The following is a 13,557-nucleotide window of genomic DNA, read 5'->3' as shown; positions in this document are numbered from 1 at the left end:
TTGAACTATTGGCGTAGCTTTTCAAGTGCCCAACTAGCAAACCTCGAGAACCGACACCTCATTGGGGATAAACCGGGAACGACGCAGTTTCCCTCCGAAGGTCTCCCACTTGTTGAAGCAGTCATAGTTGTTAACGACAGACGACGACTTGTCCAAAACGTGTTTGCAAGCTATGCTCTGATGGCTATTCTGGTTCTCGTTGCTCTTGTTTACATATTCATAGTCTTTGCTTCCACGATGGAGAAGAAGCGGCGCCATGGGAAAAGTATATCCCTCGCAATGGGCGCCAAAGGACTTGCACACGGGGATTTCAGAAGCATCGAGAAAACAATTGCACTCTTGCTTCCTACGAATGCCACCGAATACATTCCAGCTACTCCCGAAGGCATCTCCAGCACCGAATTCGACGACAGATTTGCGCATCTAGCATTTCGCCTAGGATGGTTCCATCGGGTCTTTAATAGCACAAAGTATTTCACAATTGGTGTCATAGGAGATGAGAACTTTGTTTTTTTAGGCAACAAGGATGCTGCTGAAACCGTTCAAGAGGGACAAACGAAAGGGACGAAAAGCTTAGGTTCTTTGGTCTACAACTAGTCTTATCTGTAGATTCGACTGGCGGGGAGAAGATTTGGACCGTGCCGAAAGTGACAAGGAGGAAATATTCGGAGGGGAGTGGTCCATCTTTGGTGCTGTTCTCCGCGGACGTGAGTGAGGATAAGGATCAGCCGCTCACAAGCAAGGCCGTCTGGCCCGTGATCAAGTCACCGGCCAAGGTCTTGGACAAGCTGAAGACGTGCAAGATCAAGAACCTCGAGGCCGGGCATTTCGTAACTGCAAGTCGTATACGACCCAAAGGCACGTCCCGCCTGGCCACCGGATCAGGGAGCGCAACTTGCAAGCGCAATGGGGAGAACTCCAAGAAGGCTTGCTACAACTGCAACTTCGCCATTGCCAGGCGACAACAACAGCAGTCTTTCTCCTGACCGTCCAACCAAGCGCTCGGAGCCGGGCAGCCGGTCGTCGACGTGTGGAACAGGCAGCACCACACATCCTGGAGCAGCGGCTGGCCACAGGAACGAGCCTATAGCGTGCAGTGCGAACGCGACGAGTACCCAGGAGCGCTCGTATGTCAGGCTCGCGATAACAACGGCTGGACCCGTCTCATCCTGGCAACGGAACATGGCGGCTTGGCTCTTTGGTGGCTGTCCGGAGCACGACGAAGAGCACCTAGTCTTCGAGGGATCTATCAAACCAGCATTGACGGATGCCCGACCTACGCCGACGATAAGGACGACGACCCGAGTTTCTCCGACCACTGCGCTCTTGAGTAGCTTTTCAACGGCAGCTCTCTAGAGGCGAATATCGAGTCGTTGAGCTACGCTTTGGATTTCGCCGCTGAAGTTGCTAGTCAACCGCTCGTATTGCTATGTTATTCTCCTTTTGCTATTTATTCCGCTTGTTGCTATTTGTTTGTCTTCCTCGTCGCTTGTTACCCCTCCAGTGATTGCAGTTATACTTGTAACATATATAGAAAAAGACTGAAAAGAAAGGAAGCAACACGCATATGCAGGCACCATCCTAGGCCTGAAGCCTGTTTCCTAGCATCCCTGTATTTGCAGCTAGGCCGAGCTCGGCACAATCACCTAGTTAGAACGACTGGGGTCAGAATATAAAAGGAGATACATCAGCTTCCGAGATCACCTGGCCAATAATAAGCCGCCGCCAAGTCTAAACACTCACTCTAGTCTAGGCCATCTGCGGGGTCTGGAGCATTTCAGAAGCCTGATAAATCATATCAGCCTGAGTCCTGCCAGGCGTCAACATCGACAACAAAACCGGATCCGGGTTGCGAATATGTCAACTGAACCCTTCATTTCTCAGGGAAAAAACCACAATTCGGCATACGATCGACATAGTATCGTCGGAAGCATCAAGCGATACTATGAGCTACTTTCCAAGATGGTCTCGATCAGACCTGAACACATCGCATACCCTGCTGAAGGAGGCTGGAGCGACGACATCATCCCCGTCGAGAAGCTGCGACGCCTCGGTTTCAACGACACGATGATTGACCTGGCCCGGCATCTTCCGTATGTCACCAGTCGCAGGCCCGTGTTCCCGTCCACTCAGACCATCAACTATTTCCAGAATGGCTTTCGTGGGCCCGACGAGGATTATCAACTCAGAGACCCCAATCTTGTCGGACTCTGGCCGTTGCCAGAGGAAAGAATCCCGCAAGGCATAGTCCCACTCTCCCAACCGCTGGGAGGAGACAGGCTAGGGACGTGGTGGTTACTCGATACTAATACAGGTGGGTCAATAATAGGCCTTTCGATCGGGCTGGAAGTCCTCCTCATCTAACTCTTTGGCATCGAAGGTGAGCTCACTGCCCACGACGCCTATATCTCGAGACCCGAGGAGGAGATCCCAGAACACGAGCAATGGCGCACTGCCAGACCCGTACCCGCCGACGAGTATTTCGATGGGTTGTGCGAAGACATGATCTCGCTCGAGATGTTCCCCGTGCCAGGTGATTCCAGCGGGAGCGAATGGCAGGTGTGGCAACCGAAGTGGATGCGTGCTCACTAGAAGTGGGTAGATGTGAGATTCTTCTATGGACAAACTTCGAGGGAGTTCATCCAAGTGCTCAACTAAGTCAGCGTACAGGAAGCCCAAGAAATCTATCGCCAGTGTCGCTGGCCAAGTCTACGCAGATTCCAGCGTCAGAAATGCCGCAAGCTGCTAGTTGAGATGCAGGACAGGCTCACGGCCGAGGATAACGCGGAACGAGAGAGAACAAGTGCGGCTGCTTCGGAGACCTGACGATGAATTGATACACTCAGGAGGTATAGCGTAATAAGCCTAATTAGTTTGTTTGCTGCAGGGTCCTCTAACAGCTGTCACTTATCCCATGGGTGGCAGCATCTAGCGTCTCAGCTTCAACTTCATGCTTTTCGTTTCGTGGTTCGGCATTCTTAAATCAAATTATGACTTGAATTGATTTTGCTAATTCGTTTCTCGACTATCACTGACTTTATTCAATTGTCAGATAAGAGACGACATTGGCAACAAAAACCAAAATCACCATAGCAAAACTAAGTAGACTGGGATACCTTGAATGCTGTATTCAAGAATGTGCTACACATCATATACAGCTGACAGCAAATTAGATCCACATATGCCATCATCGCCAATCCGATCTCATTATTCTCACTCTTCGCAGGGGCCTCTGCAGTACTCAGCGCCAGGGGGCGGAGGGCATCTCGCGCCATCGGGCACGATCCCACTAGCTCCGCCAGAGACACCCTCCCCGTTGAAGTAACACTTGCCGAGGTCATTCTCGCATGGGTTACCAGGGCCGGGACAGCAATATCCATAAGCGTTGATGTCAAAGTTATAACACGCCACGGGCGCGACGGTTGGCTCCGCGGAGGTGGTGGTCGGTGGCGCAGGTGCAACAGTGGTGACGACCTCGACCAGCGAGGTGGGAGACGGCTCCACAGTCTCCAAGATGGACGTCGTGGACACAACGGGGGCGCCCTCCCAGTCGACCGCAGGGACCGCGTTCATGAGACCGAGGAAGGCTGTCTGGTTCATGCCAGACCAGTCCTCGCAGACCTTCTCGACCGCGGGGCCGTACGACTTCTGTGCCGGGGGCGCGCAGCTGGAGCTTGTGGCGGGCGCCGAGCTGGTGGTGCTCGGCTGTCTGGGTGTGGTCGATGGAGCATCGCCCGAGGGTTTAGGGTCCTTGGACGGGTCGCTGACGGTCTGGCCTTCAGGGACGGGGACGATTACACCGCCGAAGTTGGCGAGGCCGCCACCTGGACCGCCGAATGCGACTGCGCCGGCGGGGATGATAACAGCAACAGCGCCGGAGACCTCGACGACTTCGGCGCTGGATGAGGGTCTGGCGGAGGAGACTCTTGAAGCGGGGGCTGTTTTGCAGAAGGTTGATCAGCAACTATCCACGAGACTCAGTCGACGGAGATGGAACTTACCCTGTGAAGTCGAGCTAGGGAGCACTGGTGGAATGGGAGTGCGCGTGGCTGAAGCGGATGATGATGGTGGTCTGGACGACATGGTCGAGTTGAAGAAGCTTATCTGCCGTCTCACCTTAGCCAGCGTAGACGGACGGGCAGGCGCTTGGCAAGCATTGGGTTGCTCATTCGTGATGGGGAACGCCGTCACGTCGAGGGCGAAGATGGCGTAGTTCTGCGCGTTCTTGGCCTTCTCGGCCGCAGACAAACGGGAGCAGCTATTGCTTCGTGTTAGTCGGGCCTTCAATTGTTCAAGTCTTGTTTGACTCAACTCACCAGTTGGCGGAGTAGCAATCCTCAGATCTGTCATCGACAATGCCAAAAAACGGGTTATTCAAATCATCAGCTCTTTCGCCGTCTCCAGTTGCGATAAGCATGTGCTGGACCTCGTGTACCAGGGCGAAGCCGCGCGACATGTCCCCAACAGAGCCCTCGGCCCTCCAATTCTCTATCATCTTCTTGTTCGACGCACGCGTAGTATCGAAGAAAGTTTCACAGAGAAGCAGCATGGTGGTACCAAACACGGCTGGTTGGCTCTCCGTCGCGCTGTTCACGCCCGCTACCATGGCGCCATCTGCGCAGGGGCCCGTGGCCCCGGAGCAGCCAAAGACGAGACTGTTCTCGGTGACAGTGTTGGGAGGAAAGAAGGGCTCTGGCTTGAAGCGGAAGGCGGTCTCCACGCTGGGGGGCTTGAGAGAGTCGATGACAACTTGGTAGTGTCTGTCTCGAAGGGTCGCAACTGAGGGGCCATCGCCGGCGTCTGATTGTGAGAGTATAGTCAGTGGTTATGAATGATGAAGAGAGATTGGGATGGGCATACCGGACCCGAACCAGTTGTGATATGCAGGTGAGCTCAGAACATTGGGATTCTTAAGCGCAGTGAGAGCTTCGTTTGCGAACTCGTGGGCGTCAACGACGGCCTGGTCGATAGTGAGGATTTGTTCAGGGGTGCATGACCACGTCCCCTTGATGATGACGGCTTCGGCATCGAAGCGGGCCCGCTTAACGATGGGTTCTTCCGCGGCTACGATTGGCGAGACTGCTAACAGGGAGCCTGCCAGGAACGAACGAAAAGTGAAAGACATGATGTAAGGAATGTATAAAAGAGTGTATAAAAGAATGTGAGGCCTGACTTCATCTTCATTACCGCATCGGCCTGGAGGCCGTTATGGATCTTTATATCGACCCGACTCCATGATAGTTTCAAGCTTTGGCATTTTCGAGATAACTCTATTATACAACGAGTTCGTACTAAAGGTCTTGCATAATCTACTTCAGACCCATCAGTGAGTTGGCGAAGGTGTCAAAACTCATGATCCTGGTGGTTGTGCTGCGAGCATGGACTAGTAATAGCAGCAGTCAACGGGGCCATGCGAAGATCAGGGTCAACATCTTGACAGATGTCGGCCAGCTAGTCAGCCCTGTGACTGGTGCCAAGTGGAACTCGTGCGTGACTTTTGCTCAAGGTTCAGGTCGTTGACGCCACGAGAAATTGCGGGAGAGACGACGGTTCCAAGTATGGAGGCGTTTTCCAGGTATTTTCTCCTTCAAAGGCAGAAATTCTGGTCTCATACAAGCCAACGAGTCAGCAGACGTTCTTGGTGTCTGCGACGAGTCCACAAGCCAAGTGCGATGAGGTCCATCCTCTGCAAGCGTTCCTCATGTGTTGCGTCAAGGGCAGCGGTTGAATCTCACGGAATATCAGTTTCAAGTGGAATAATATGAGTTCAGGATGGAATGAACGGAAGACGATGATGTAAGTACAATTGACATGATATCCCGCAAAAAGAACATTCAGAAATGTACGGTAGCTCGCCGCTAACAGCAGCCGAGTCTGCCGAGATCTTGAGCTGTGGAGCACACTAAGGGTGGCCGAGGCTTGCGACAGCTAAGAGTGAAGCGAGACCCATTGCTGTAGCATCGCGCGCGCTTCGCCCTTCGCTTGACCCAGGAAATCACCAAATTTGGCATGTCAGCGGAGCATCATCTTACTGTCCGAGAGCGGGAAAGATGGCAGCCGGCGCAGCTGCTGCATCGGACCCTGCCAAACATTAACAAAGCGATAACTAACGTGATGCCCGGCAGTTTCGGGCTCGATGTGCTCACCTGGGTGATGAAATTGGCACGGCTGCTTGTGTTGCTCGCCACGCATTCTCGATTGAATCTATCTGTTCTGCCAGCTTGGAGGTCGAGATGGCTTGGTTCGACGAGGCGCAATCCCTTGGCTGGGCTCCACACTCTCTGCTTTTAACTTGAAGCTAGGCGCAACGAACATTAGCGCGAAACCACACTCGCCTATGATTCCATCCAGCTTGGCGGCCCTTCGCACAAGATGGGGCACTTGCGAAAGCGGGAGCCGGCCGCCGTGTGCTTTGGCAGAGATCCACAGGCTCGGTTGAACTTGGACGAACTGAAAATAGAATAGGATAATAGATTATAAATAGGCAATGAAGTTTTGAACCGCTATATTATGCTAGTAAGTGTTTTGTTATAACTTGAATCCGACTGATTTAACTCCTCTGCACAATGCTTTGGCTGCCAAGGCCTTCTTCAACCGGGTTCAAATTTCAGCAAGGGGCCTTGGTACCGCAAATCGGCCAGTCGCGGAAGAAAACCCGCTACGTAGGCTTTTCTCGAGATTCAACATCATCGCATGCTCATTCAATAACATCGGTCGTCTGATTGCTCGACTTCTCAACGATGAACGGAAGAATAGAACGACCGAGGGTGCAACATGCAAGAGGATGGACCTTGGACGATACAACCCACCACGGACGAAGCTTTCTCTTGACCAATGAGATGCCCCGTTTCGGTGCCAAATTAGGACAAACTTTGAATGAACATGCACTTTGATTCGTGCCACTGCAACCGTCCGAACGAAACAGAGTATTCCAGAAACTCTAATGGTAGACTGTTTCTAGGCTTGAATCATGCGAGAAACAAAGATGTGTTAATTCAACGTCGGTTCAGGAGCCTCATTTGCGAGACTCCGACCCCATTTTTGTGGAATGTAACTACAAGTGAGCAAGCCATTGTTGCCTCATTTGAGAAACAACGCCTCCCATCATGAGCCCTTTTGCGGGCTCATGTTTCCCTTGTAGAAATATAGAAGACATCGTTCCGTCCCACGAAAAGCACTAATGAGCCTTTGGAGTGGTTCCAAAACCAGTCAAGCACCCATTCAGCAATATTCGGGTCGCATCTGCAGTCAGCATCTCCGTGAGATTCACATGCGTGAGAACGGGCGCATCAATTGTTCCATACTTAACCCATTCAATATTATCTGTCTAGCAATGAGATCACAATGGCGAATAGTCAATTAGCCGAAGATTTACATCGGGTCGGTCCCAGCCAGCCAAGAAAGTCCCATGGGGACTGGATGTAGGTCCTACGGATTGTTGACTGGAACACGAGAGGTGTAGGCTAAATACTGATAGTGCAGACAGGATTCCCTGCAGTACCAGCAACGTTGTTTTTCCGCGGTCTCCTGCTGTTTGACTCTTCCACGGAGTTCACTTCCGTCAAAACAACGCTACTTGATGCAAACCTAGAACACTCGGGATCAGCCGAAATCCGTGCTGTGTGTGCCCAAGATCTGATCAGTTGACAACCTCATCTTCTCCATAGCTTGTTCGTTTAATTAGACTCGAGTCCCCACTTCGGTCCAGACATTGGCCAGAAGCCCACACACCCCCAACGGAGGTCACCTCCGTAGGATTCGACACATGTGAATCGGGCCGCGTCTAGGCAGGATGGCAATAACTCGTGGATTTATGGCTGGATTAAGCTTGGCGAAGCAGCTGCAGCGGAAACGAAGACCACAGGCGGGATGCTCCCGATGCAAATACTGATTGCCGAACCACCGGCTCATAAGCAGCATTCACGGCCATTAACCCTCTTTTTCTTATCCCGTTGAGATTCAACTGGCGAGATTCAGAACAATTTTGAAGCCACGACGATGATTGAGACTTTTGCAAAGCATTGAATAGCCGCGCCAAAGAATGAATATTCTCGAGAGCGAGAGAGCATCTGCCCCAGCGCAATCAACTTCAAGCAGATAAGCTACATTCGATTTGAGTTTAGGCTAACCCGCATCGCGGGACCACCGACGGGATCTCGCACAGGGATCACGATCCTGTTCCTTCCAATTTCCTTGACCCTAGGTATTCAAAGTCGATTCAGCTTGCTGTTGTGGATTTCAATTCCTGGTATCATGAAGGGCTCACGCTTGCTTTGAGGAGCCTGGAGGATCGAAAACCATGTTAAACGTGGAAGTAATCGTCTTTCAAAGCTCCTACGGGCATAAGCTAGGACATAGGAGGAAGCTTGCAATGCTCTGCAATTTCTGAGGTGGGCTGGCGCCAAGTTCAAGAGAGAGTCTAGACATCACGAAAGCCAGGGTATCTTGACCTACCTAGAGAGCCATTGCTGCTTTCGGTGCGTGCCCTCGGGACATGTGATCCAGGACTTACTTGGTGGAGCTCAGCCTGCTTCATTTACAGTGAACCTGGCTTTTGCCATCCGTTCCTGCAGAAGGGTCTCAATTGAGGCAAACCGACTCACACTCCATCCGGACCATGGCCCGAAGAACCGGCATTGGATTCCTTTAGTTGAGAGCAGAGGCTGCGACATCGCTTGAGATTCTCACTCGAAAGAGATAAAAGGAATGGGCGTCGTCGCTTTCTCAAAGACAACCACATCACTAGCCACGGATCACTTTTCTTTTCACTTTATCTGGGCTCCGGCAAATATAAGAGTCGGGATGCGCCTCTTGCGAGCTTTCACCGCTCTGGCGGGGGCTCTCTCCTTTTCCGGGGTTTCACTTGCTCAACAGAGAGCTTCATTCGCCCACTACATGGTCAGAACCGGGATCAATATCAGCGGAGTTTTGTCACTGACTGTTGTGTAGCTCGGAACCATCACAGCAGAGCATGCCAGAAAGGACATAGAGTCCGCAAAAGCAACCGGGTAATCCTTTGAGTCTTTCATCCTTGGTGTCAGCAAAGGCTCACAGAATACAATAGATTTGATGGATTTGCACTGAACATTGGCGACCCAACGGCCTCTTTCATCGACACATCCCTCGGATATATCTTCGACGCAGCAGACTCGATCGGTGGCTTTGGCCTGTACGTTTCCATGGACGTCTGGGCATCTGGCGACGCTTGCTGGCATGGACGTGACTCGTGCAATGGGGTGAGTCCAGTCTTATCGTATGAACCTGCACGTTTTCTGACGACAGACACAGCCCCTGGACTATCACTGGATCTTCCAGAAATACAAGGGACGTCCATCCTACTACCAGTGGAATGGCCTCCCCGTCATCAGTAGTAAGTGTCAATTATTCTTTCAAGACCCCCGCCATGATACTGACGGTTTATGAAAAGCGTTCTCCGCTGCAGACTTCGATAATGTCAAGTGGAACAAGTGGAAGGAGACTTTGGCGAACGAGATGTTCTTCATCCCTGACTTCGATAAGACCACGGGCTACTATGAGTCTCATCCTGGGTGGTGGTAGGCATTCCGTCATGAAGATGTTATACGAGCATAAGCTGACCTGCGGATGATAGGGAATACTGGGGAGATCTTGTTGACGGACTTTTCAGCTGGGAGTCCGCATGGCCCGAGAGAGATGGCTATGGCAGCAAGAGCCCTGGGGATGTCTCCCTGGATCTCAGCATTGCTCAAGGAGCCCACAACCACAGCAAGCTCTACATGGTTCCTTTGAGCTTTTTACAGTACAAGAACTCCTACAATGTCTCGGTGTACCGCGCCGGTCTTCATGCTCTTCCAATGCGTATGAAAGGAATCCTCGACCAGATGGACCAGGCCGACTTTGTCCAGTATCTGACGTGGAACGACGGGCCCGAAAGCCATTACATTGCGGAACTCTGGCCAGAACAAAATAGCGATGCCCAACCCTGGCTGTACATGAACCAGAAAATGTTCGACCACACGGCAATGCAACCTCTTATCGCGTCTTTCAACCACGCTTTTAAGAGCCGCACCGACTCAACCAGTATGACTCCGCAAAACGGAGCTGTTGCCGTTGGCGCCATGTGGCATCGTCCAATGACCGACGACGCAGTTTGCAATCCTGTGGTGGAAACCGTTTACACTTCACGCCCTTCAGGCTCAGAAGACTACTACAGTCGCAACATGGCGTACTGGAGCGTCGTTCTCAAGCCAGGCCTTCCCAGCGGCTACAAGATCTCCATCCAGGCAGGCGAGAAGGAGCACACACAGGTTCTTACGTCTGGACTCAACTACGGCAATGGTGCCGGCAATATTCAAGCCGGAATACAGACGATGAAGCTCCTTGACCCGTCGGGGAAGACGATCATGTCGGCTAGGTCCAAACGATGCGTTTCGTCAGGGTGTCCGCAAGGCATTTACAACATGAACTACCTTGTCACGGCTTTCGAAGATGGAACGAGTGATTCAACTTGCCAGCCGATAGGAACCGAGGTGATGCCCATGAACGCTGTCAAGGAGCTCGAGATACCCAGCTGTGGCAGTGACAAGGATCATTGGCTTTGCCAAATTTGTAACGTCTCCGACATATCGATTTTCGAAAAAGCATCCGTCAAGTGGGAAGCTGGGAAAACCGACATTGCGCTACAAGATTTTCAGACATGGTGGAAGAAGAAGAAGACTGCTATCCGAGCATCCTACGAGAACGGCACTTGGTCGCAAGGAGCAGCAGGCTATTTTCGCTTCGATGAGCAGTTTGTTTGCGACAACAGGGATTTTCTTGGATGCATCGCCGATGTGGGGTGTAAGATAGACGACCCTTGGACCATCGCAGGCTCAAACATCTTGACATCCATGAGCCGGATCAACAATGTCTTCAATGCTTGGCTGACCGCGATTGACTCTGCCACTAGTCAAGCGACTACTATGAAAAACACCGTAAGCCCCTCTTTTTAGTACTTGAAGTCATTCGCAACTATTTACTGACTCGAGGCTAGTTTTTGGAAAAGTTTGTGTACGATCCTACTAAGGACATTACCACGCAGATGAATACATGGATCTTGACCCAGGTCTTCGATGCTGTTGGGGGAGGAATTTTCAACCGACTTTCTAACATCATCGGTGAGAGCACCGTTGCTGAAGAAGCTTGGAACTCCATGTACAGCCTTGCACAAGAGCAAATGACGAAAGCTCTGGAAAAGGCCGAAAAGGACAAGATGACGACAATCACCGATATCGAGAGCATGATCATTAACATCCACGACATTCAAGCATCTGCAGTTGAGGCAATCAGATCCGCTTACTTCAACGAGAACGACATCTCCTTTTTCGCCTCACAGGTCAAAAGCGGCATGTGGATCAAGAGCTCCATCCTCGACACTTTGGACCTGCCCAAGACGATGAAGCAGATATTCTTCGGCAACCTCATTCAGAAGGCCTGGTATTCCAACCCCACGAGTGAACCAGTGATCATTATGGTCGATGATGATGGTTCGGACGTCAACCCGTTCGCCTGGAAGGGTGGGGCATCTGGCCAGCCTGAGACGCTCGATGAGGACAATGTCAACGCTGCTCGTTTTGTCAAAGATGGCAAGACATTATTCCTTGTCGGGTCTACCAACTGTCAGCAATGGAAGACTGATGATGGCACGAATGAGTACACGTGTGACCAGGACGCGTTTCAGGGGCTGCAGGGCATTTCACAGCTCAAGAGCGATGCTTCGGAGTGGGGAGGCCTCACCAAGGACAGCATCGTGACCAGTGTGTGGGCAGGCTACAAGTTAAATGGCAACGCCAATGGTTACAACATCAGCGCGAATGCGGACAACTCACAGAGGGACTCGAATGGAAACAAGCAGCTGACCATGTACCCGAGCGGAGCAGAGACTCCTGGCGTGTTCTCGATTCCAATCTGCGACTACAAGACAGCTTACCGCAACTTTGCAGCCGTTGGAGGATGGTACCATTCGTCTTACAATCGATGCGAGACATACCCCTGCTGCAGTTGTGAGGAACTCGGAATAAGGTGCAGCGATTGATAACGGGGGGCACCCAGGGCTTTCTTTCTTTCTTTCTCTATTTGTTCTTTTCTCTTGCTGTTTCCGATTCAGCCAAAATTTGTACATAATTAGCTTCATACCTCCAATCATAATTCCGCATTGTGCTGTCAATTGCCTGACAAGCAAAAACATTGTCCAGACTGACTTGATTCGTGTGGCGATGATCACATGCTTTGAGCCCCATAGAAGCTCTGGATAATACACATGGCGAGTCATAATTCCATGGAAATGAAATAAACAATCGTTTGAGTCGCTGGCTTTAACAAAGAAAATTGGAGAAGACGAGTCAGAGACCTGCAGGTCGCCGCCCCAGGACTTCAACATAATCGAATCCCACTCGAGTCCCGTTCTGCAATTCCCGAGCCAGGGTGTCATGCAACCGCTCAACGTCGGCCATTGTTTGAACATTCTCCAAGCCTCCATTGTTAACGACCGCCGTCATCATTGGCCTGACGATTCCGAGAGAAACCATCCGTGCTGCGTCTTGCACACTTTCACTGGCTGCCCAACTAGACCAAATCTTCGTTTCGCAGTCCTGGAAGCCGACCTTCTGAAAGATCTTAGGTAGTTGCGCGGGTCCCCTGCAAGATTGTTCAGAACGGCGCTTTGTCTTCAAAGAGGCGACGCACCTTGGGTCTTGTCCATTCTTGATGGACTGCAAGATCTCGATCCTTGTGAACTCCTCGAAGGCCTTGCTGGGCGGAACTGATCGGAAAGACAAGGCAGAGACCTCGTCCCAAACAAGCCATCCACCAGGTTTGAGTAGCTGGAATAAGTGCTTCGTGGCAGTTTCGAAGTCGCTAGCCTTCATTGCAATTAGGAGCAGACGAACATGGACGAGGTCGAATGTTCCGTGTAGCTCCATAGGAAACTCCTGAAGCACGTCTTGCTGTTTGAATTTGATGTTAGATGATGCAGTGGAGACGGGAAACTTGACCGCGTCGAAGTCGAAGCCGAAGAGCTCCGCATCGGATCGCAGATGCTGGGCAACAGAGCGCAACCAAACCCCAGTTCCGGTGGCGACGTCCGCTACCCTTGGTGACGAAAATTGGTTGAGCTGGTCAAGTATATGTGTTGGTGCGACCTGGCCGGTGAGAGGCAACCATACGTTGAAATGATTAGCATCCAAACGTTGGAGCTCAGTGTTGATATTACCACGATTCAAAGAGTAGAACGTGTCCGTCCAGGAAGTATCACCAGCTTGATTATCCACGATACCGGCCATGATTGAGATGACAGAAGACAACGCGTAGAACGATGCCTGAGAATTTTAATTTACCTGGAGTGAGCATCTTTCTTATGTCTATGATGGCTTCAGCCATCTCACGCTCACCGTATCGAACAGACAACAATCGACAAGCAACCACCCCCTCATCAGTCGACCAATCCGACGACGTGGGAGCGGATGAATGTTCGATTGTTCCAAAGGCAGGGGCTTTCTGCGATTGTGTTGGAAGGTCATGCGCAGACCAACACATCCAATC

General features: G+C 51.5%; 4 protein-coding genes across 4 annotated transcripts; 2 read left to right on the top strand and 2 right to left on the bottom strand.

Moving 5' to 3' along the window:
- Positions 1–1,962: 1,962 nt before the first annotated feature.
- On the top strand, positions 1,963–2,592 carry GCG54_00000398 (uncharacterized protein; the record flags this gene model as incomplete). The annotated part of the gene is made up of 2 exons (XM_045400537.1): positions 1,963–2,314; positions 2,381–2,592. The coding sequence occupies 2 exons, from the start codon at positions 1,963–1,965 to the stop codon at positions 2,590–2,592; spliced, it is 564 nt and encodes a 187-aa protein (XP_045269512.1).
- Positions 2,593–3,213: 621 nt separating this feature from the next.
- Positions 3,214–5,125, bottom strand: GCG54_00000397 (uncharacterized protein; the record flags this gene model as incomplete). The annotated part of the gene is made up of 4 exons (XM_045400536.1): positions 3,214–3,938; positions 4,002–4,258; positions 4,317–4,800; positions 4,861–5,125. 4 exons carry the CDS (start codon positions 5,123–5,125, stop codon positions 3,214–3,216), a joined length of 1,731 nt encoding a protein of 576 aa, XP_045269511.1.
- Positions 5,126–8,802: 3,677 nt separating this feature from the next.
- Positions 8,803–12,052, top strand: GCG54_00000396 (uncharacterized protein; the record flags this gene model as incomplete). Its single annotated transcript, XM_045400535.1, has 7 exons — positions 8,803–8,898; positions 8,950–9,008; positions 9,065–9,236; positions 9,289–9,370; positions 9,428–9,554; positions 9,611–10,952; positions 11,012–12,052. The coding sequence occupies 7 exons, from the start codon at positions 8,803–8,805 to the stop codon at positions 12,050–12,052; spliced, it is 2,919 nt and encodes a 972-aa protein (XP_045269510.1).
- Positions 12,053–12,359: 307 nt separating this feature from the next.
- On the bottom strand, positions 12,360–13,298 carry GCG54_00000395 (uncharacterized protein; the record flags this gene model as incomplete). Its single annotated transcript, XM_045400534.1, has 2 exons — positions 12,360–12,654; positions 12,703–13,298. The coding sequence occupies 2 exons, from the start codon at positions 13,296–13,298 to the stop codon at positions 12,360–12,362; spliced, it is 891 nt and encodes a 296-aa protein (XP_045269509.1).
- Positions 13,299–13,557: the final 259 nt, after the last annotated feature.

Source organism: Colletotrichum gloeosporioides (genome assembly GCF_011800055.1).
Source record: "Colletotrichum gloeosporioides strain Lc1 chromosome Unknown consensus_12, whole genome shotgun sequence".
NCBI classification, from domain to species: domain Eukaryota; kingdom Fungi; phylum Ascomycota; class Sordariomycetes; order Glomerellales; family Glomerellaceae; genus Colletotrichum; species Colletotrichum gloeosporioides.
This window is presented reverse-complemented; position numbering and strand designations above follow the sequence as displayed.